Source organism: Lygodium microphyllum, chromosome 21, assembly GCF_053477565.2.
Source record: "Lygodium microphyllum isolate KBCC chromosome 21, Lygodium_microphyllum_v1.1.10, whole genome shotgun sequence".
Taxonomy (NCBI): domain Eukaryota; kingdom Viridiplantae; phylum Streptophyta; class Polypodiopsida; order Schizaeales; family Lygodiaceae; genus Lygodium; species Lygodium microphyllum.
The window spans coordinates 19477418-19501403 of record NC_141155.1 but is presented as its reverse complement, the minus strand read 5'-3'; the positions used below and the strand labels follow the sequence as shown (position 1 = coordinate 19501403).

General features: G+C 41.4%; 1 protein-coding gene across 4 annotated transcripts in view; it reads left to right on the top strand.

Annotated features, from left to right (window-relative positions):
- The first annotated feature begins 591 nt into the window (after positions 1-591).
- Positions 592-23986, top strand: part of LOC148017789 (uncharacterized) — a 25405-nt gene continuing 2010 nt past the window's right edge. The window contains exons 1-4 of one of the 4 annotated variants that reach the window (XM_087662304.1): positions 592-950; positions 1174-1280; positions 1805-1940; positions 2152-2668. In XM_087662304.1, coding sequence (XP_087518430.1) covers positions 737-950; positions 1174-1280; positions 1805-1940; positions 2152-2327 — 633 coding nt within the window. In that variant the 5' untranslated portion in view covers positions 592-736 and the 3' untranslated portion in view covers positions 2328-2668. The other 3 variants (XM_087662306.1, XM_087662307.1, XM_087662305.1) reach the window with 3 other exon arrangements.

The following is a 23986-nucleotide window of genomic DNA, read 5'->3' as shown; positions in this document are numbered from 1 at the left end:
CTATAACCTTATCAATTGTGATTCCTACAAATGTCAACCTCTAACCTTATACATTATGGCTACCATTTGACCTCTAAGCGATAAGATCTAAGCAATAAAAACCTTTGATCTCTAACTTATACATTCTTATTCCACCAAACCTTTGATCTCTAACTTATGTGTTCTCTATCCACCAAACTTTTGGCCTTTAAACAATATACTGTCACTGCCTAGAAACGTTTGACTTGTAACCTATACATTGTGATTCCACCAAACCTTTCGTTTATTCCTACAAACCTTCAACCTCTAACCTTAAGGTAGGCCAAAGCCTTCGACCAGTGCTCATACACACATGTTTCGGAGGTAATACGAAAACCTTCGGTCTTGACGATTTACAAGGTTTTCTCTATATTTTGCAGGTTTTTAAAAGTCGTATTACAATCAAAACGGCGCTAGTAACCTTCTCACGAGGACGAGATTCATGTTATTTTTCCAATTTAACAATTAATTGACTTACACCAAACCTTCTAATAATTTGTGAAGAAAAGTGTGTCGATTGGAGCTTGTGTGATTGCGAAAGACCAACCAACTGCCGCTTCACTTTGCTTGCCGTGGGGCTTTCCCCTTTACTTCCCATTTCCTCCTCCTCCTCCTCCTCCTTCTGCTCCTCCTCCTCCTCCTCCTCCTCCTCCTCCTCCTTCTCGATTATCAGGCCTATTCTGCCATTCGAGAGTATCATGAATGCAAGCAAAGACACATGGCTCATCAGCACACTGACTCGGAGCCGGTTCCTGCAGCTCCTCCAACTCCCATAGCTGCCTTAATCAACTCCCAGCCGAAGAAAGGATCGTCTCTCGTGCTGGCCTGCAACATAATCGCAGTTATCTGCATTCTCTATGCCCTCCTTAGCCCCGTTTTCATCTACTCCACCGTCCTCTCGCTTGCCGTCTCATGGCGCCGTCAATCCCAAGGTCGCGTTGCTTTCCCTTTCTCTTGTAACGTGTCATCTCACTCGTTAATTGTTTTCTTTTGCGTCTTCTCAGCTTCGATCTCAAATAACTGCTCGATTTCAGCTCCAACGTTAAATCATTGTTTCATTTCAGCTTCAATTCCAAAAAGCGCTGTTTGATTTCAGCTTCTGTATTGCCCAAAAACTATTGTTTGATCTTCTCGTATTGCGCTTGTGTTTATCAGCTCCAATCTCAAGCTATCATGCAGCAGAAGCAGAAGCTGCTCGAATTCGCATCCAGGAAGCTTTTGAAGCCCGGAAAGCTTTGGAGCCAGTGGAGCTTATAAGAAGAGTTGAGTCCTTCACCTGCTTGATAAGATTTGAAATATATGAATTAGTAAAGGTTTCTGAGGTAATTTTAGTGAAATGTTTCCAAACAACATGGAATATATGAATGAATTTATCAAGGTTGTTTGCAGTGTAGTGAAAGAAGAGTGTAGTTGGATTCCAATCAACATTACGTATGGCCCTGCATCTTAGTTTCTGCTGATTCTGTTTTGCCATGTCCGATTGTGTCACTAAGTGTCTTTGAATTCTCCAAGTCTTTGTGAAATATGAGTTGGAAATCTGCTTGGATGGAATGTTATAATCCTCTTGTAAGCATCTCTATTGTGTAATTTTGTGGCTCCACATGCTATTTAACTTTTGTCAAGACAATTGAATTTTAGTTTTGCAGTTCAAGCAGCTAAGAATCAAGAAGAATTTGCATGTACTCATCCGTGCATGCAGATGCAGGCAGCATGAACACTTTAAGGAGGGTTTTCAATATAATCATCATTCACCAGTGTTTCACAGTTTGTTGTCATGTTTGAATAGGTGAAACAAATAAAGGAAGAAGTCTATAAACCGATAGAAGACCAACCTTTACCTCCTGTAAAAGAGAAGCATGCTTCACAACTTGCATCAAGATTGAAACAGATCAAAAAGCCTGGCTCCAAGAAGAATCAACAAGGTATTTCCTGCAGCAAAATACTATGGAACTGGATGTTGAAAGTTTTAACTCTACAGGCTTGTGCGACTCGTGTAATAATTATGCTTATGTTGAATGCGTCTTACAGGCTTGTAGGACTTGTGTAATGCCTATGCTTATGTTGAATTCGCCTTACACAGTGCTGTTAAATTATTGACTAAGTTGTTGGTTATAAAAACTCCATTATTTGCAGGAAATGCTATGGAGAGTGCATTTTCTCAACAGAGCATTTGGCATTCGTCAGATTATGCTTTGTTTGTGTTCAGACATGTGCAGAACCATGTGGTGCTCAAACAAAATGAATATACTTATTTAACACACCCTGAGTGCAACCATCTTAGCAAGCTTGTCAATAGTAAAGCAATGTGATTTATTTAACACATCCTGACAACATGAAAGAGGAAGCAGAAAGTGGAGTTACATAGTGCTGCAGTCAGGTGAATGTTGAACACAGCCATCCCAGCAAGCTTGCATCTCACCAAGTCTGGCAGTAGTCTCATATTTACTGGACCCTTTTCCTAGGGGAATGCTGCACACATCATCTCTCCAAGTGGTGTCTAGTGTTCTGAAACGTTGAACACCTCCTCTAAATCACCCCTTCATCTTACTGAGCTGCAGGGCTGGAAAATGCTTAAGGAAGCATGGCCATAGTCACTTTGGCAGCATTGTACATTAGTAGAACACCTCCTCTAAATCACCTCTTCATCTTGCTGAACTGCAGGGCTGCAAATGCTGAAGGAAGCATGACTAGTCACTTCAGCAGCAGTGGACATTAACTTTCCATTCCACATGTTTACCACCTGGCAGGTTGACCATGAAGGTTGATATGGATCTGGATTCACCTGTGTAATGCACAGCTTTTCAGCATCATCTTTGATTTCATTGCAATAAGTTTCACGTTACAGAGAACAGCAGTCCCTTATGATAGATTACCTTACCTGCATTTACAGGCCATCAGGCTTCTGTTTTTCAGCAAGTATTCAGGAAGTTCTCTGGAACACTATTCCATAGGAGCGTTCAGTTTGCCCACTACCAGTGTTCTTTATTTCTTCTATGTACAAAGGGCTAGTTCTTGAGGAAAGAATTATCCCTTGAAAAGAAAACAAAAGGGCCAAAAACAGTGGTAAACCACATCCATGTGAGAAATTTGCATATCACCAATCTAGCAGCAGCTATCCTATAACAATTGCTACAATGAGGCCAAAGAAATTGCATGCATTTATTGAAAGCCTGGGCTCCAAGGAATGTAAGATTCCTTTCTTTCCCATATTGCTCAAAGCAATGAATACCAACTGAAAACTTGGGAGTAGTTTGAATGGAGGAAAAACTGCGAAACAGCAAAACTACCGACATAAAGAACTCTATTGGTACTTAGCCAGTTGTTTGTAACTAGAAGCATTCCAATTGAAGTTCAAACATCTAAACAGGAACAACCTTTGTTTTAAAGGCAATTCATTTTGCTAGCCAAGCTTCATAGTCTATCTAAAAGAACTCTATTGGTTGGGCAATGCCAAAGTAGGTGTGGTACTGGAGCCAATTAGCACTTAGCCAGTTGTTTGTAACTAAAAGCACTCCAATTGAAGTTCAAACATCTAAAGAGGAACAAACTTTGTTTTAAAGGCAATTCATTTTGCTAACCAAGCTTCATAGTCCGTCTAAAAGAACTCTATTGGTTGGGCATGCCAAAATAGGTGTGGTACTGTCTTTGCAGTCTGTGAGCATCTCAAATGAGGGGAGGCAATTATCACTTAGCCAGCACTCCAATTGAAGTTCAAACATCTTAACAGGAACAACCTTTGTTTAAAGGCAATTCATTTTGCTAGCCACCAGGCCTCAGTGTCCCAGCATCACAGGATCGTGCCTACCATTCCATTGGATGACTTGACCATTTTAGGGAGTCATGGCAAGCTTCCTGGACCAGCTAAGGAGGGAGATTGATATGACAGATCTTTGGCTCGAATATTGTCAAATGTTAGAGAGCATCTTTATGTTAGAACAACAGTACACTCTAGAGGGAATTTCAGCTGTGGCTGAGTACAGAGCTACCTCTTACATACATAGCATTCAGACGCTTCTTTCCAGTTACGGATACTCCATATGTTCTAGCATTATAGGATACCATGTTGGTATTGTAGCCTTGTCCTATACATCTCCCTTTTGAGCAGATAGCAGGGAATTGTTGACCCATGCGTTCTTCTTCTCTTGATATATTGTGGTTGTAATGTCTATAGACCTTAGTAGTGATAAGATGATTGAGGTGCCATTTGATACTATTTTCTTTTCCTAGAAAAAAGATATTGCAAGGCTTCTTTTGCCGTATGGACCGAGAGTCCTATCCTGGCAAGCATACAATGAGTTGGCTTATGTCTTTAAGTAGAGGGAGTTAGGCATATGCTTCTAAGGACACTAGTTTTTGTTGAATTTAGGGTTGCAGGAATGCATGCATACAGTTTGGAGAAGAAGAAGCTGTTAGAAGTTTGTGTAGCAATGGAAGCATGTGACACTGCTGTAATAGACTGCACAACACAAGAAAGAAGAGAGACTGCAAAGATAGAGAAGAACATTGCAAAGCAAGAACTTAGAGGAATGCTCAGGAAATGGAATCCATTTACCAAGACATGAGATAGTCGAATACAACAATGTCATAGGTGGAGTAGGCACTGGCTGCTAGCAGTCATGTTTGTCATCCACAGTCATCTCCTGCCTCTGATCCTCAGTTTGAGTTAGATGGGACATTAGGAGCTCTGACATTTAGTCTATCACGCATTTTCATGGAGGAGGCAGCTTTTTTTAGAGCATGCATTTCTTTTTTAGTTGGTTTTAGGTGTGTTCACATTGGCTGAGGTTTATCTCCATCTTACATTTCTTTAGTGGCTAGTGGGGTGGGCAGCCTGCATTTTTTAATGGGCAGCCTGCTGATCATTTTTGCTAGCATTATATTATTCATTTCATGCTGGTTGGCCAACATATTTAGGGCCTCTTGGAGGCTGGAGCAGGTTGGCTGGTTTTGGATGTTTTTGGCTATATGTAGCTTGCCTCCCTAGCTGTCTGGTCATTCTATCTTGCAGATTTCAGCACACTCCGATGTTTGGGACTCTCCTCCATTTTCTGGTGCTGCCTTTCGTCATCAGCTTGATCTAGTGCCTTCATTGACACCTTGGGCTACATGCAAGGATTGATAAGTCCTCCTTGTATTTAGCATTCTTTTAGAGTTCGCTGCAGATTTTCTTCTTCCATTGCAGTCTTTCTCTTTTCTTCTCTCTCCATGTTGGTGTTTCCTCTTTCATTACACACTCTCACATTGTATTAGAGCCATAGTGAGGACTCCGAGATTCTAGAAAGAGAACACTACACTCAGCTTGTTGTTTGGAGTAGATCTATCATGAAGAATATAGATATTTTGCATGGTTTGAGCCTTCTATGATATGCGCTAGACATCTACAACTCCTTGCAGGATGTAGCTGATTTTCCCTCTGTTCGGGTATCTCAACACCAAAACACAAATTTTTTTAGTGTATTTGCAGGTTTTCAAAGATGGATTATTATACTGGTTCAATGCTTTTGATGATTTTGAAGAGGAGCTTCTCTCTTCTCTTGATAGATAGTCACACTAGTTAGATTGTCACAAAGAGCGATGTGAAGATTGACATTCAAAGTCTTGTTCTCCCTCTGTTAGGTCAAGAAGATCGGAGCCCCTTTCACCTCCCCTTGATTCTTTCCATATTTCATGCTAGGCCTGTACCTTCGGCCTTAGTATTGCCATGATGGCAAACCCTATTCAAGTGCCCGTGCTTTCTTTCCTACCCAAAGAAGATTGTCTTGATGGGCCAAACTACCCCCTTTGGTTACGTAAGGTGGAGTGCATCCTAGACACCTTTTATCTTTGGGATTTTGTTACCACCTTGTTACCTACTGTCTAATGAAGGATCCCCGCATTGGTTCTACGATGGACCAAGCTAGTCTATGGGATTGGTTCAACTCTAGAGACTAGCCTTTCCTTTTTATGAGCTTATAGGATTTTGTCCTTGTCCATGTACATAGATTCTCGATGGCGGCAGTGGAAGTGTGGACAAAGTTGGCTTCTCCCTCCCATCAAAAGACCACTGTATCCCTAGGTGACTGTGTCCGTATGCTCTTAGTTGATGATTCTCCTTCTATTCATCCCTAGGTCAGACAATATCTTTAGAGGATATGGGAATGATCCTTCTTACTCATCTACCATCTCCCAAGTATGATGTTTTCTATATGAGCCTATTGACCTCCATGGTATGGGAGACTATTCTGTGGGAGGAGTTAGCACCACTTATTCTGGATTCTATGCCAAAGCTATGCTACTCTCATCGTCACATAGAGGTTTAGTAGCTTAGGGTTGTGGAAAAGCAAGATCATCCCCAACAATCTTTGAAGCCAAGTGATCTCACAAATGGTGGAAAATGCCACTTGCTACTCAATCTCTCTTGAAGGGCAACAATGGGCTGCTTCTTGCTATTCCAAGAAATGGTACCTAGGAGGAAACAATACCCTGTAGTTGATCACTTACGATCAACATTACTAGCACAGTCTAAGTCAGTCAAACCTCGAAGCACCATAGTTGAATCACCCGTATTTGCTGGATAGAATAGGTCCAAGGTCGGGGGTTCTCTTCAAGAACTAAAGAATTTGCAAGGCAGCATACCAATTAATCTTCTTGGGCTCATTCATGAACCTTGCAATCAAACCAACTAGAAAAGACAAATCAATCTACGTGTTAAGAAGCCAAATCAATGACCCAATTGACCATCGATATTAGGAAGCATTTGTTGTTGGTGAATCAACATGAGCTGTAGCCTTCCGATTTGGAGTTATAGGAGTAAAGATAAGGTAGCAGTCTGGTATCTCAAAAGTAGTTAAGAGCTCTTGCACACGTACCGCTATTTGGAGAGAAAGAACCCCCTCTCAGTCTACCATATCTCATGACCTAGAAAGAAATGATTAAATCCCATGTCTATCATCTCAAATTTCTCATAAGTGCCTCCTTAACCTTCTTGATCATGTGGGCATGGTCTCGTGCCAAAATGAGATTGTGTATATGGTCTCGTGCCAAAATGAACGACACGCACCCTCTGGTTGAAATGTGGACATTTGAACTGGAAGTAGATCTCTGATACCTCAACTTCTTTCTACCAAAAGAATCAATCTTCTCATTCCATACGCAAAGGGCCTACTTAAGGCCATATAGAGTCTTCTTCAACCTATATATCCTACCATCTAAAGATGGGAACCCAACATATATACCATACTTGCAGGTTCTGGTGGAGAGAGGGAGTTGGTGCCAATGTTCACACAATCCATGACCCACTACTATTTTTGTATTGTCTCATGTCTTGGTGTACAGATTCCATTTCCGAGCATCTCTTGTTTTTGGAGTTCTTTGTGGAGTGTTCTTCTTTTTTTTGCGGTGTTTGGCTTTTCTCTTTCTTCTAGTGTTAAACAGTCTATTACAACAGTTTTCTATGCTTCCATTGCTTCATCCACTTTTGACAAGAAGCCCACTTTGATAACAATTGTTGGATTAAGGTTGCAAGAATGCACATACACAACTTGGAGAAGAAGTAGCTTGAGAGAGCACAACTCAAAGTGTAGTGAGAGGTATCAAAAGAGAAGATTTTCAAGACTTAAGTGTGCCCTAAAGTGAATAGGCATATATACAAGGCTGGGGGAAAAACCCTCCTAGAGAGGGAAAAAGTGTTTCGACAATCCTAAGTGTGTTTACACACATCACTATAAAAATAGGGTAACAATTTTCCTAGTCTCTAATTTGTCTTATTCATACTTGACTAGGTATATCTTCTACGATTGAAAGTTTTAAATCTTTTATGCAAAGGCCCCTCCTATGGAGTACTTACAAGGCACCCAGACACATGATGCTATGTATGGAGAGTTGATTATTGTGACATGATGGAACGATTTAGATTTTGCAGGTGTCAGATACATGGACATCCACCACAGGTTTTACTTTACTTTGGAGTCAATTGTGTTAAAAGATGATAGCATTTGCAGTGGAGACAACAAACTACATGACAACCAATAGCGAATGAACGTAGAAACACAAAGAATGAATATAACATTGAATCATGTAACTAATGATGCAATTGGGACCCCTGGCCTCCATGTCTCTGGGATTGGGGCTGAGGCTGGCATTGACTGGGTGACCCTAGATGACTGCATTGTGTTGATTGATTAGGCAGCAGTACCTGTGGAGAAATATGCAGTGTGAAGGGAGTGAAACACAGTCCTTTGAGCAAGATGATGTTGGAGAAGACATTGGATGAGGATGGTCAGCAGTGAAGGGAGTGAAACTCAGTCCTCCACAGCTGTAGGCGATGGAAGGAGTGATCATCAGAGGCAGCAGCAGCAAAAGGTAGGTTTTCACTGGCTCTGAGAACGCTCCGGGAAGGTATATGAATGCTCTAAATGATAATTGGCATGCTGCAATAGGAGCAGCAGCAGGAAACACAGTAGTTCACACATGAGGCAATGATGTGGGAAGATTGCAGCAGGTCAGATGTTGATGGTGACAGCAAGGTGGCATGTCCCAGGCACAAAGACAGCTACAGCAGGTGTCGTGCAGACTGGAAAGACCTCATCCTTCGTGGGTGGCAGCATGGGCTTAGTGGGGTCGCAGCTGGGAAGAAACTTCAGTGACTGTCCACTACTACTGAGTCTAGTAAGGCCACAAATTGAGAGGAGATGGAAGTCAACGTCCAGAACACGTAGGACTTCTGAATGGAGCTTGATGGGCTGTTAGCCAACAAAGGCAAGGTGTCAACACCATGAATAGGCATAGATGAAATGTAACCATTAGTAACTATACCATGAGATGAATGGAGATCCTGAAGCCAATCTCCTTGAGGAGTCATTTGATTTGAAGCATTGCTGTTGATGAGCCAAGGCCTCTCAGAAGATGAGATAGCTGAAGAATGCTTCTTCATCTCATGGATGTGAAAGAACACTGACTCATGAGTAATAGTATGTGTAGACTTTGAAGTAGAGGTAGAGGGAGGCTTTGATGAAGTAGCTCCTTGCTTCATTCACGAATGAAAGTGCTTAGTGAGGATATTTCTTCCAACACTTCACCTTAGGGTGAAAGGTCTTCCCACAATGAGGATACTTGGGATATCCTTTGGGCTTTCCCTTTGAATTTGTGTCAACGTCCTTCCCCTCGTTTTTTTTGTCAATTGAAGTCCTTCTTGGACTTTGATTTCTTGGACTTTGTATTCTTCCATTTCTCCTACTTGGCTTGTCCTTTATCTAAAGGTGATGCCACAAAGGCATGACTTTGTACACTGGCTCCGCTAGAATCTACCTCCATGTGATGCATATCCTACTTGAGCACTATCAGGACTAACTCTTCCCAAGTGATATTGTCCCTTGTACAAGAAGTGAGGAGATTGGTGTAGAACACATCATACTTCAGTGATAGATGTGAGAGAAGTATCACAAGAAGGTCCTCCAAAGACACAATCTTACCAAGGGATACAAGCTTATCTCAAATCTTGTTGATGTGGTCCTTCATTGTAGGGAATGTGTGAATAGAGAGTTGTTGAGCTTCAACTCGAGGAATATGTGATGCTTGAATGTTTGGACCTGGTAAATAGATTCCAATCTCTTCCAAACCTTTGCAGTGGTGTGGCTGCATTTTATATGCACAAGCATAGAATTTGCACAACTCAAGAAAAGAAAAGAGCAAGCTTTGGCATTCAACCAATCCCATAAACCTAGCGAGTTTGCGGTTGTTCCAACATGGGAATCCATGGAAGGTAAGAGAATAGGGACTCTCACAAAATCCCAAAGGTCAAAAGTGTCAAGGATGAACTGGACCTCGCATGACCATAGAGGGCAATTTGTCCAATCTAGCTTTTTCGATGTGGGTAGAGTGGGTAGGACATGTAGGCGGTGTGACAATTGCCAATTAGGGACTTGTAGAGTGGGAAGATAGGGAAGGGAGAGAACAATAAGATGGTGGTTAGGAAGGAGCCGTCCTACGATCCTCATGGTCATGGCTTTGTGAACGTTGGGTTTATGCAGTCTCAGTCATTGCTTTGAAGGTCCTTGGGGTCCTAATCCACATGATCCCCCCAATCCTACTAGTTTGCCATAGATGATCTTCAAGAAAACGTGCAAAAAAATATAAGAAACAACTGCTGCTTTGGATGTCATCCTGTTCCGGGCCTGTGGATCTACTGTGTGAGAAAACATGGATCTGAGCATGGCTGCAGCTATGGAGGTTGGAAAGTGATAACTAAAATCATTGCAACATGGAAAAATGATACTAACTGTTACTTGAGTGAATTAGGTTCCAAGATTGAATGCTTGGACTCATAAACACAATCTCAAGTAGGACGTGACAATGACACAAAGTGTAGTACAAAGTACGATAGCATTTCATTGAAAGGTGAACCAAGTACATGCTTTTATAGCTTTTCCAGCTTCTCCACTCTCCTCATTGTGCTTATGGGATTTAGGGCATCTCTCCCTTGAGCTTCTAGAGCATACATCTTTTCTCATATCTTCCATACAAAGCCTCTTATGGGTAGCCTCTTTTAGGCATACATCTAGCCTCTACGGGCATACATACAAGCATCATTTGCTATTCTCAACATCTGTGCAGAAAAATCTAATGTGCAGTGGTGGAAACCAGGGAGTGTCCGAGGCAAGAGGTGCCAATGATACTGGGATAGAGTGTTGGACTGCAAGCATTGGTATGAACAGGGCTGTAGGCTGAAAACGCAGTCTCTCAGGTCCTGCTGAAAGACAGTCTGTCAGCCTGAGATGGTGATATCAGCACAGCAGAGATTTCATCCAGATAGAATATGATATCAGCACAGCAGAGATTTCATCCAGATAGAATATGATGTCATCTGGCTGGTAGAGCAGCCACTATATCAAAACACAGCAGAATATCAGGTTGCCAGCCTGAAAATACTGATCTGGAATGGTCTATTCCTGCAAAATGTAGCTTGGATGAGGGCAAAAACAGGCCGCCCTGGCCACAAAATGATGCAAAGCTAGGGCTTGCAGCAGGGGAAAGATGGTGCCTGGCTGGTTGCAATGCAGAAGGTGAATGAGATCATGTGAGAGTACGCAACAGAAAGGAAAGTGAATATGGAGCGGATAGAGAAGGAGACCGAACGAAACATAGGAGAAAGAAGGAACAGACTGATTAATTGTTGAATGATACAAGGCTACAAAGGTCAGTCCCAACAAACAACATTGAGTGTCAATGTGGGTGCCTTAGTAGCATCATCATTGGGCTGATCACTGACTACATTGGGTACCAAACCAGCTGATGTTTTGGAGTCAGGTTGTCATAAATTGGGGGCTGCAAAAAGGGTGCATTTGCTGTATTTGCATTATAACCAGCACCATATGAAGCATTTCCATGACCAACATTCATTCATTTACACACCACGCATGTAGATGCATTACTCCACATGCTACTTTGTGCCCCAAGCATTATGCCCATACTATCATACATGGGTTTTGCATTCCACTTGCCATACCCAGATACATTGGGCCTTGCATTCCATACATTGGTTACTGCATACCATAAGGGATTTGTACCATACATCCCCATATGTAGTTCTTGACCAGCCATAGCATGGAATATTGTATGACCACCAAAGTACTGCGGGTGCCCCATATTTGCATGCATGCCTTGTTGTCCAAAATCCATTGTTATCTTCTTTTGGAGAGTTTAAGAATTTTGTGACTTGAAAACCCTTGGCCAATTGAAAGGGTTTAGCATTAAGTGAGGGTTTTCAAAAAGTTTTCAGTCGGTTGAATAACAATGTCCCAAAGAGAGAAATGGATGGTGAGCAGCCCCAAGACCTTGAGAAAACAAAAAAATCTATCTCGACTACTATTGGGTATTGATGATGAAGGAAAGAGGCTAAATCTGTGAAGCAACTATGGTGGATATATTGGGAGGCAAAAACGAAGAGTGGAAAACAAGCTAAGCAAGCTAGGTAAGCAAAGCAAGTGGGGGAGACTACCATGTGCTTTAAGACCTTTATAAAATAAACAAGTCTATCTTGACCACTATTGGGTGTTGAGGATGAAGGAAAGAGGCTAAGTGTGTGAAGTAACTATGATGGGTATGTGGAGAGGCAAAAAAGAAGAGTGGAAAGCAAGCTAGGCAAGTTAGGTAAGCAGAGCAAGCGGGGGAGATTGCCATGTGCAATGCCACGAAAATGGTGGATCGAGAGTCGACCACTCCAAAGATTGAAAAGGGATAAGTATGCATAGATGTATATTTACAAGAATAGAATACCGATACATTGGAGTTATGAAAGAGGCAATGCAGGTGTGATCATGCTCATGCAAAATGCTATGCAATGGTACACAGGGGAATTGTTCACTTACCCAAGCATCCTTTTACAATCATGGCCATCCTAATGATGTAGATGAAGATATAAACTACACTATACATAATATTTGAAACAAAAATTGTAAGCAACACCCTATCACCACCAAGAGAAAAATTTGCCCCCTCTCAAATTAGAAGGGGAAGCTAGAGAGAAGCACCCTCTACTTGTCAATTTGAAGAACTAAAGGATATACCCAAGCTAATCTTAGTTAGTAAATACTGAAGCATCAACCGATTAATCACCTTGGTCAATATATCTGCAAATTTATTTGATGAAGGTATAAAATCTAGGCAAATAGTGTCTAGCTCAACTTGCTCTTTGGTAAATTGAAAGTGCACCCCAACATGCCACATTCACGGTGTAATGATTGGGTTACCAGCTAGTGCAATTGCACTGTGGTTGTCGCAGTAGATGACAGTCGGTGCAACACATTGGAATTGAAGTGCCACAATTAGATAGATAGTCTTGGTGGTGCTGAAACCAACCTTCCTTCTTGGATAGGGTGGTAAATAACCTGATTTGACACTAATTACAACAAGCATAAAATTTACATAAATTGAAATTCACTCTTTACTATACAATATTGGACATTGGACAGCATGTTAGCCCCAAAACTAGTGTCCCTTGTAGTATTTCTTTAACTTTTATTGCAAATGGATGGAGTACAATTGAGATCCTCTGACCTCCTCCGCTAATCCAAGTGCCTCTTGTTATCAAAATTGATCAACAAGTCTTCAAACTAATTTGTTCCTTGGTTTGGTCTTCATCGTGCTCCTTAAAAGACAAATTTAGCCCTAAATTTGATATTGGTTGGTTGGCCTCTTGAATCTCCTTGAAATTCCTCAATTTCAGCTACTGGAATTCAAGTCCTAGGCTTGCAATGTTGAGCATGCATCTCGAGGCGGCTATCAAAACTCTAATTTCTACTGTAAATTAGGATTTACATCAAAAACGGATTGAAATCTGTTCCTCTAATGTCTCAAACTGCTAGAAAATACTGAGATAACTTGAGAGACGGTAGGGGAATTAGAGAGAATTTGAATCCTCCAGAGAGAGAAATTTGAGTTTCATCGCGAGAAACATTGAAAAACTGATTCTGCCTTGCTCAAACAGCCATGGATGAAGGACCCCCCCAGTACGATGTGTGAAGTTATGTGAGATGCACTTAATGGATATGTGAAGGAAGGTGCAATGGAAGAAGAGGGAGGGATCGATGGGAGATTCAATGGATTTGTGAATGCAGATGTGGGAAATGTTTTAGGTTCCTTTTATCCATTAAATGCATTGAATTGAAATGAAGGAGATGATTTACCATCTTTCTTGGAGTTCAAAAACAAAAGTCTATCTTCTTTAGGGCTAATGAATCAATATCTTATTTGCATGGACTCTTCTTTATGAGAATCACTATCTTGCAGAAAAGAGGAAGTAGAATCAAAAGATTGGTAGTATGAAACTATGTACTTGGCATGGGAGTAAATGAGTGTAGAGATGTGAACGGTATAGAAGTTAATGGTGTTGATGTAGATGAGAGAGGTAGAGAGATGAATGGTTGTACTCCATGCATGTTTCCACATCAGGATGGTTAGTCTCTTGTGAAGCTTCTATCCTTCTTGAAAATTTTGACTGATACACCGAATCTAAAGGGGAAAACTTAGATTTACCCTCAAGTTGTTGTTGAGGTTGATACATAAGAATGAGGTTGTACTTAGCTCTTGCGATCTCATAGGGTCCTTGGACTCCATGGTAGTCCAATGTCTCTTTGGCCATAATGGATTACTGAGCAAATGGTGAGACCCACTCTTGTTTGTTTCTTGATGGATTCACTCGCGGAAGAATGTAATAGTAATTGTCGTGTTCGAAGACATCTTGCTCTCCTATTGTTCCTGCTTCTGCAGAGAGCTTTCAGATCAAAAGCCTAAGTTTCTTTGGAGAATACCTAGCTCTGAGATCATGTTCAGAAATGCGCTAACACATAAACATGTTGGGATATAAAGCCCGGTAACCTCTGTGTATATAGTACACGCACATTGTACATGTGAACGTATCCTTTACGTGCCCTAAGTATAAATACATTTTGTTCTTTGTGTACCAACACATTGTTGGTACACTCTTATCGTCTCGTACTTTCCCTTTGCTCACACTCTCTCCAACTGTCACACTCATACGCTCACTCTTGCTCGATCTGAAACTCTCTCAACTGTGTCCTTCCAGTTTCAACAACTGGTATCAAAGCCAAGACTCTGCACGCTTCCCAAGATTCAGGCGACGACTGATGGGCTTGCAGTTTTGCTGCAGCTGATTGTTCAACGGGACAACAATTGCACTCAACAGAGTCACAACGTGGAATAGGTAGCGCCAGCCGGCACACGTTGTAGGGAGTCACGACGAACTGCAGGGCGCACGCAAGCACGACGGCAGAAGATCACTCGTGCAGGCGGAGCGACAAAGCTTGTTGGTCATGGGCAAAACGGGCAATGGCACGTGGAAGGGACCAGGTAGCAGCCGACGCGGGTGGACTGTGACGGCTAGTCGTTGAGTCATCGACGGACAGGCCACGCGACCCAGGCCACGCGACCTGCTTGAAGGTCAACGGACCCCCCCACGCCCCCGCCCATCAGTTGCTTTGTTTTTAAAAAAATCAATTTTTCTCTAATCTTCTCATTACCACTTACGGGAGTTCACACGCCACAAGCACATATCACAGATCTGTGAGGAATCGAGCCTAAAATTTGGGGCTTTTCCTAGATTTGGCATCATTCATGCCTGTCAGTGACTTTTGAGTCAGAAATTGCAGACATCGCAAGCGGTGACCTCAATTAAATTGGGGATTTTGCCAATTTTGTTGAAATTTTGCATTTTGGGTAAAATTTCCTGACATTGGATCCCAAAAATTTGGGGTTTTTTCATGTATTGGCAAAGCTTTACTCAGCTAGGTCAGATTGACTGACATTCATGCAATTTTGGACTTGAAATTTTGGGGGTTGGCGTAGAATTTGGTAAATTTCTGCATCTTTTGCCCGTGCAGAGGCTGGTTAATGTACAAACAACAAATATTTATTTCTGGTTGAGGAAAAACAGCAGGGTACTTTGCTGGTTCAGCTTGTGCTTCCACAGATTAGTGCATTTACTCTTGTGTTCGTGATAAAATGGCTGTAACTTCTTCCAGTTCAGACATCAAGAGTTTGATGGAGATCAAACGGTTTAATGGTCATGGCTTTGATCTTTGGAAAGACCGTATGCAGGGCCTTTTGTTCTTGAAGGATTGTGAGGATGCTTTGCAGGAAGATAAACCCGCACTAATGTTTGATGCAGATTGGGCCATAGTAAATAAAAAGGCTGTGGCTTACATAAAGATGGGTGTCACTGATGACATTCTGACAGACATTAAGGGTTTAGACACAGGTTATGCAATATGGGAGAAGATGAAGACTACTTATGAGATCACCACACTTGTTAATCAGGTGTATTTAATGCGCAAGTTGGTGAATATGTGACTGGATGAGTCAAAGCCTGCAGTTGAGCACTTGAGTGCATTTACAGGGATTCTATATCAGCTCAAAGATGCAAACTTGGACTTCGATGATAAGTTGAGGGAGATCTTTTTGATCATGACGCTGTCGGACTCGTAGGAAACCTTGGTGGTTTCACTCAACAATAACCCCAATCTCTCATATGATGGGGTGTGGGGTTCTATCTTGAATGAAGAAATTAGATGCATGTCTAGTGGAGAAGGCAGCAACTCAGCTTATAATGTAAGAGGTAGGGCTGAAAAGAAAAATGCATATGTAGGGCAGAGAAATAGGAGCAAGAGCAAAGGAAAGGATAAGAGTGACATTATTTGCTATCATTGTGGTCAGAAGGGCCACAAGAAACTTAATTGCATGTACTACAAGAAGGAACAAGAGAGAAAGAAGAATATAGGAGATAAAAAGAAGAAGAAATAAAAGACAGATGCATTGGAGACATCCAAAGGCAAAGAAAAGGCCAATATGGCCTCCAGTGTGGTCATAGAGGATCTTTTAGATACAGAGGCTGATGTATTATGTGCAGTTGATTATGATGCCCTTGTTTGTCACATGCAAGATATGTAGATTACCAAGGCTGATGTGATTGATGCACTCTTGTCAGTTGATGATGGTGTCACTCAGACTTGGATTGTAGACTCTGGTGCCTCTTTCCATGTAACTCCTTGCTTGGAGTGTTTTGCTATGTTTAATGCAGGCAGTTATGGAAAGGTGTACCTTGGAAATAACCATACTTGCAGCATTGATGGGATTGGCACCATACACTTGTCTTTAGACAATGATCAAGAGCTTGTGTTGAAAGATGTCAGATATGTGCCTGGCATTAAAAAGAGTTTACTATCTGTTGGTCAACTTGACTTGCATGGCTACACCACACTATTTGGTGGTGGTTTGTGGAAAGTAAAAAAGGGTTCCATGTTGATTGCAAAAGGAACCAAGAAGGGTGCATTGTATTGTTTGCATTGTAAAGCCTTGAATGGCAAGTTTCTTGCAGCTGCTAAAATTTGTAGCCACTTGGAGTTATGGCATAAGAGATCAGGCCATATGAGCCAAAAAAGGCTTGATGTTCTTACCTCTCTGAAGAGGGTTGACGAAAAAGGCTCTAAACTTGATTTTTGTAATGATTGTCAGTTTGAAAAGCAAATAAAAATTTCATTTTACTCTAGTGTCTCTCGTAATTCCAATGTCTTGGACTTAGTGCATTCTGATGTATGTAGTATGCTCGTGAAATCATTGGGTGGTGCTGCATATTTTGTCTCCTTTATTGATGATTGTTCCAAGAAGGTTTGGGTGTACTTGCTGAAAAAGAAAAGTGAAGTGTTTGCTGTTTTTAAAACTTTTCATGCATTTGTGACCACTCAGATAGATAGAAAGTTGAAATGCTTGAGAACTGATAATGGGGGTGAGTTTACATCGACTGAATTCAAGTCATTTTGTGACTTACATGGTATTATGAGGGAGCTTACGGCCCCTTACAACCCTTCTTCAAATGGGGTGGCTGAAAGATATAACAGGACTTTATATGAAAGAGTGCGGTGCATGCTGTTCACTGCTAATCTCCCTCATGCATTTTGGGGAGAGGCACTCAAAACCGCGGTTTACTTTTGCAACCGCTCTCCAAATAGGTCCTTCAATAATGGCATCCCTGAGGAGGTTTGGTCTGGCAAATCAGCCTCATATGACCATTTACGTATATTTGACTGTGGTGCTTTTGTATATGTTAGGGATGAGTTGAGGAACAAACTTGACCCAAAATCCACCAAAGCCATTTTCATGGGCTATGGTGATGAGGGTGAATTTGACTACAGAGTGTGGTTACCTCAGTCCAAGAAAATTATTCGCAGCCGTAATGTTGTGTTTAATGAGGCAAAATTACCGAAAGGGTCTTTAGCCTCTAATGAAGATCTGAAAAAGGTGAAATTTCAGAGTTTGTAGCCACCCATAACTTCAGAAAATGAGCCTCAAGGTGTTGTACCACAGGCTGAAATTGATGATCAGCTAGTTACTTTTGAGCCAAATGATGATGACAACAAATAGAAGCACAAGGAGGTCATGGACAACAAGATAGACTTGTTGATTATGAAAATGTAGGTGTTGGAAATGAAAATGAAGGTGTTGTATAGCTTGAACAACATGCTGAAAATGGTTTACAGTAGCAAATGAATGCTAAAAATAATATACCTCTTGATGTAGACCCAATTCTTAAAAATGTTAATCATTGGGTACGCAGGTCCACACGCGTAAGAAGGCAACCACATAGGTTTGACCCCTACTTGCATTATGTGATGCTTACAGATGAGGGTGAGCCTCTTACATACAAAGAGGCCAAGTCATGTGAGTTCAGCAGTAAGTGGGAGCTAGCTATGCAGGAAGAGATTAAATCTCTATATGCAAATGATACTTGGGATCTTGTGTCATTGCCAAAGGGAAGGAAGCCACTTCCAAACAAATGGGTGTACAAAGTCAAGACAGTTGATGGGAAACCCAAGTATAAGGCAAGGCTAGTTGCCAAAGATTATGCACAAAAGGACGGGATTGACTTCCAAGAGGTTTTCTCACCTGTTGTGAAGATGACCACTTTACGTGTGCTTTTTGCTCTTACTGCTATTTTGGATTTAGAGCTGTATCAAATGGATGTAAAAACAACTTTCTTGCATGGTGACATTGATGATGAAATCTACATGAAACAGTCGGAGGGCTTTGTAGTTCCTGGAAAAGAGTAGATGGTGTGTAAGCTAAAATGCAGCCTGTATGGGCTGAAGCAAGCACTACGGCAGTGGTACAAAAAGTTTGATACTTTTATTCTATCTCATGAGTTTACATGGAGCCATGTAGATCATTGCATATACATGAAAAAGGATACATAGGGCAGCTTCATAATACTTGTTTTGTATGTGGATGATATGTTACTAGCTGGAAAAAGAAAGACTAGCTTGGATGCTCTAAAAAATCAGCTGAAATTAGCTTTCTCCATGAAAGATTTGGGGAATGTAGAGCATATTTTGGGCATGAGAATTCATAGAGATAGAATGCAGAAATTGTTGTTTTTATCTCAAGAAAAGTACATTGGAAAGTATTGGATAGATTTAACATGGCTGAAGCTAAGCCTTTTGGGGTACCCTTACCTCCTTATCTCAAGCTTAGCAAAGCCAACAGCTTGAAAGATGACGTGGAAGCAAATGCTATTAAGGGAGTTCCTTATGCATCAGCTTGTGGCTCTCTTATGTATGCTATGGTTGCTACTCGTCGAGACATTGCTCATGCAGTGGGAGTTGTTAGCAGGTTTATGCGAAATCCTAGCAAAGTACATTGGGAGGCTGTCAAGTGTATTCTTCAATACCTTAAGGGTACACAAAGAAAAAGTATTTGCTATGGGCAAGGTGCACTTAGTTTGCAGGGTTATTGAGATGCAGACATGGCAGGTAACTTGGACACTCGTAGGTCCACCAGCGGGTATGTCTTTACAGTTGCTGGTGGGGTTGTTTCTTGGTGTTCCAGGTTGCAGAACATTGTTGCACTGAGTACCACTGAAGCTGAATACATATCAGCTCTACTGAAGCTTCTAAGGAAGCTATATGGTTGAGCAGACTTGCAAATGATCTCGGCATATCTATGGGTATTGCAGTTTTGGGATGTGATAGCCCGAGTGCTGTGTATCTGGCTAAGAATGCCATGTATCATTCACACACAAAGCATATAGATGTGCGATATCACTTGATTGGACAGATTCTGGAAGATGGTCAAATCACATTGACCAAGATTAAAACGCAAGATAACCCTGCAGATGTTCTTACTAAAAGTCTAAGTAGCGCTCAGCACGAGCATTGCATTCGACTAGTGGGAGTTGGTTAGCTAGAGGTTCATATCGGACCTTTAAGTGGGAGGTTGTTGGGATATAAAGGCCCGGTAACCTCCGTGTATATAGTACACACACATTGTACATGTGAATGCACACTTTACGTGCCCTAAGTATAAATACATTTTATTCTTTGTGTACCAACACATTGTTGGTACACTCTTATCGTCACGTACTTTCCCTCTGCTCATACTCTCTCCAGCCATCACACTCATAGGCTCACTCCTGCTCGATCTCAAACTCTCTCTACTGTGTCCTTCCAGTTCCAACAAAACACAAATACAATCGCAAAGCATAAAATGATAAGAGAACATAATTAAAGTTAGGATAACTGAGAGAGAATGCACATAATGAATAATTTGCAATGAATGAATCTGAATAATACAATGCACGCAACAAACACATTATGTAGTGAATGAATATTGGACCTCGAACTCTCTAACTCATCAAGGACAATGTGTCAATTGGTAGCTGTAAAATATGCGAGATCTAGAGCATGGCAGATACGGAAGCTATGGAGGTTGAAAGAGAAAAAAGAAACTCATGAAGACATTGACCCTGACTAGGACAAATTGTTACACAAGTGAATTAGGTTCCAAGATTGAGACTTGGACTCATAAATACAATCTTGTGTATTGACAATGACATGACACTTTATTGGAAAGAAAAGAGTACTATCATTGCATTAGAAAAAGAGTGCAAGTACAATGCTTTATAGAAATTGAGTGGTGGTACTTTCTCCTACTGTGCATATGGGATTCTAGTCCTGAGCCCTCACTGCTTCTCACAAAGGGACTATAGTAGGTATGATTGCAAATATCTCAACACCCCTCCTCAATCACAACCAAAAGTACAAAGTATGTAGAGGCTTTAGTAAAAGCAACACCTGCAAAGTGTGGGCACACCATAAACATGGCAAAAACACCAGAGGCTGTCGCAGAAAAGACTAAGTGTAGATACCACAAACATGATGGACATCCAGAGGTTGTAGCAGGGACCTCACAAAGTGTACAGAGGCTGTAGTACAAGGATGATTGAGGAGTTTACAAGTTTATGTTTGAGGCATTAGGGCTAGGAACTACAAAACTAAAAGGTCTATCTGAATAGAAGGACTGATGAGGTTTGTCCTTCTCCTGGTGGTCTTCTTCTTCTTCTTCTTCTTCTTCCTTTGCTCCATTTTCGTCTTCTTCTTTGACTTCAACTAGATAGGCCTTTTGGGACCTCTTTCTAGCATAGCAGAACTTCTCAGTGTGTCCGATCCTTTTGTAGAAGCCACAGAAGAGTTGATCCTTCTTGCCTTTGTACCTATTGCGAACATATAATGCATGCTCATCTCTAGAGATACTTGGTTCTTCCTTAGTTTTTAGCTTCTTTTCGTCCTCTAACAGTGATTCTTGGATATCAACAAGTTCAGGATTTGGCATGTTGATTAAAGTTGTTGACACATTATTATATTTAGGAGGCAAACTCTTAAGTAGAACATTGATGCAAACATCTTCTTCTATTTTAATGTTGATTCTTGCAAGTTGGGTTAGAATTCCTTCCATGTAATTTAGATGTGTGGTAAGTGATGTGCTCGACTTCATTTCAAGCCTGAAAAACTCAATCAGGAGACCATACTTTGATGATTTAGACTGTGCATCGAACAAGGTGTCAAGTCTCTTCCATGTATCCTGTGAGGTCTCACAGTTATCCACATGGTGGATATAGCTGTCGTCTAGCTCCAGTTTGATAATGGCCTGAGCCTTATCATCATTCTTTTGCCAAGTGATAGCAAGATCCACATCACGAGGCTTCTTTTCTTTTCCAGTGGTAATGGCCTAGAGGCCTTTCTTCATTAGGATCAGTTTGATGTGGGTCTGCCAGGTATGAAACCCGACTCCTTTGAAACGGGAAGTTGGAGAATCTTTGCCCATGTTCGACTTGAGAGACCAGCAACAAATCAACTTCAAATGACTGAGAATAACCAGCAATGAGTTGATCTTTGTATGTGTCAAAAGACACAAGCAATGATAGTGAAGTATCAAAGATACTAGTTTGAAATTTGATGTTTGTTGCTTGAGTTTGACTTGATGATCTTCAAAAACTCTTCATAGCTTCCCCTCCTTGCTGATTTGATGGTTGAATACTTGCTGAAAACTTCAGATTAGAGTGGCCTTGGCTTGGTTTAAGTGGCAGGAGAGAGAAAATGAAGGAAAATGAGCTTGAAGGTAAGTGGCTATGGCCGTCCTGTCAAAATAGGGACGAACGACTGGTAAATGAGCTTCCACGAGCTCCATAGGTCGAATCTGCTCAAACCCTTTGAGATGGAGGACCCTCACTAATGGGTCTAACTCCCCTTAAGAGGGTTTGTACTCATTTTGCCCGAGTTGAGAGATCTAAGCCTTCAAAGTGCTCGGTGTCAAAACTGTGCCCATATTTGGGAAAATGCAAATGCCGGGTATGGTGTGCATCAATCTCCTTGATTTTTGTGCCAAGAAGTTGGGCCTTGACCTGAAGAACAACTCTCGAGGAGAAAGCTTGAAGAGATATGGCCTGGTTGATGAGATATGGCTGCTCCAACAGAGGTAGGTAGGTACTGTCTACAGACACAGTTATGGCAACAACTCTGAAAAGAGGCAATGCTGAAGCTATAGTTGCCCAATCTCAATGATTAAGGTGCCAACGAGGAGCTCTAGGAGTAGAGAAATACTTCTCCAGAAGGAAGTTCAAAGAGATTTGGCTTGTGGAGAGAGATATGAAAGCTTCAAGCTGATAGGGTGCTGCTGGCTATGGCTGCCATGGAAGCTTCATTGAAGGTAGGAATGCAAATGAAGTTGGAGATAGGGTCCAGTACTCAAACTGAGCTGAGCAGAGATGGAAAGGAGCTAAGAGGAGTGAAAGGAGAGTTGGGCCATGCTCAACTGAGCTCTGATACCATGTAAAATACACGGGATCTAGAGCATGGCAGATACGGAAGTTATGGAGGTTGAAAGAGGAAAAAGAAACTCATGAAGACATTGACCCTGACTAGGACAAATTGTTACACAAGTGAATTAGGTTCCAAGATTGAGACTTGGACTCATAAACAAAATCTTGTGTATTGACAGTGACATGACACTTTACTGGAAAGAAAAGAGTACTATCATTGCATTAGAAAAAGAGTGCAAGTACAATGCTTTATAGAAATTGAGTGGTGGTACTTTCTCCTACTGTGCATATGGGATTCTGGTCCTGAGCCCTCATTGCTTCTCACAAAGGGACTAAAGTAGGTGTGATTGCAAATATCTCAACAGTAGCCTCCCTAGACGTCTAGTAGCAACAAACACAACAATATGAATGTTGGATCTATGTTAGACATGTAAAGGAGAGAGAAAAGCTAAATACGTAGCCTCTAAGGTAAAGACGATAGGATGGTGGATTCTAGCAAGATCAAAATGCGGAGAAAAGATTAGGAGAAAAGATTATGGCAGTAGAGTGAAAATCAAATGCAGCCTCCAAAGTCAAAACAAAACCTATGTGTGGGTCATCTCTAGTCGGAGATGGTGATCATGTATCAAACTCAACTTGAATAGGCCACTAGGCTGTAAATGTAGCCTTGTGGATGTGGGCAATAGCTTGCGGTGACTAACATAGTAGAGGGTAAGAACTATGAAGGGAAGGCTGGAAACCAACACCGGAATGTGGTAAACAATGATGGGGAGCTTCAAGCTGAGATGTCCTCTACAAACAGGGTGTGGACAACAAAGCTCTAGCACCTACAAATTGGGAGAACGAGATTAGGCTGAGTGGGAGGAGGGCATGCACTCTATTTATAGAAAGTTTGGAGCCTCCCAAATTAGGGTTTACATGTGGCACATTGAAACTCTCTCAAACCATGTCTGTTCAAAAGAAATGGTTAAATTTTAATAATTAACTTTAGTTTTGGGGATGTTTTAATGAAAGCCAATGATAATTTAGCTCAAGACACTATATCTTGATGATCATCTCAGTCTAATGAACTGGTGGTGGTGAACTCTCGTCTATCTTTGATTGTCTTGACTTTTAGATTATCCCATTCCTTAATGAAGAACTCTTTTAGCTCATGATTGAGAATGATAAATAGTGAAACTCATGAAATAACCTTTGCATTAACTTCAAGTTGGTTGTAGGATTGTGAACCTTTCATTGATAGGTATGATCGAGGCGGGACTAGTCAAGTTTGGCATATTCTCTACACTAACTACTAAGTCCCAAATGTTGGCAACTTGAGATGTTATT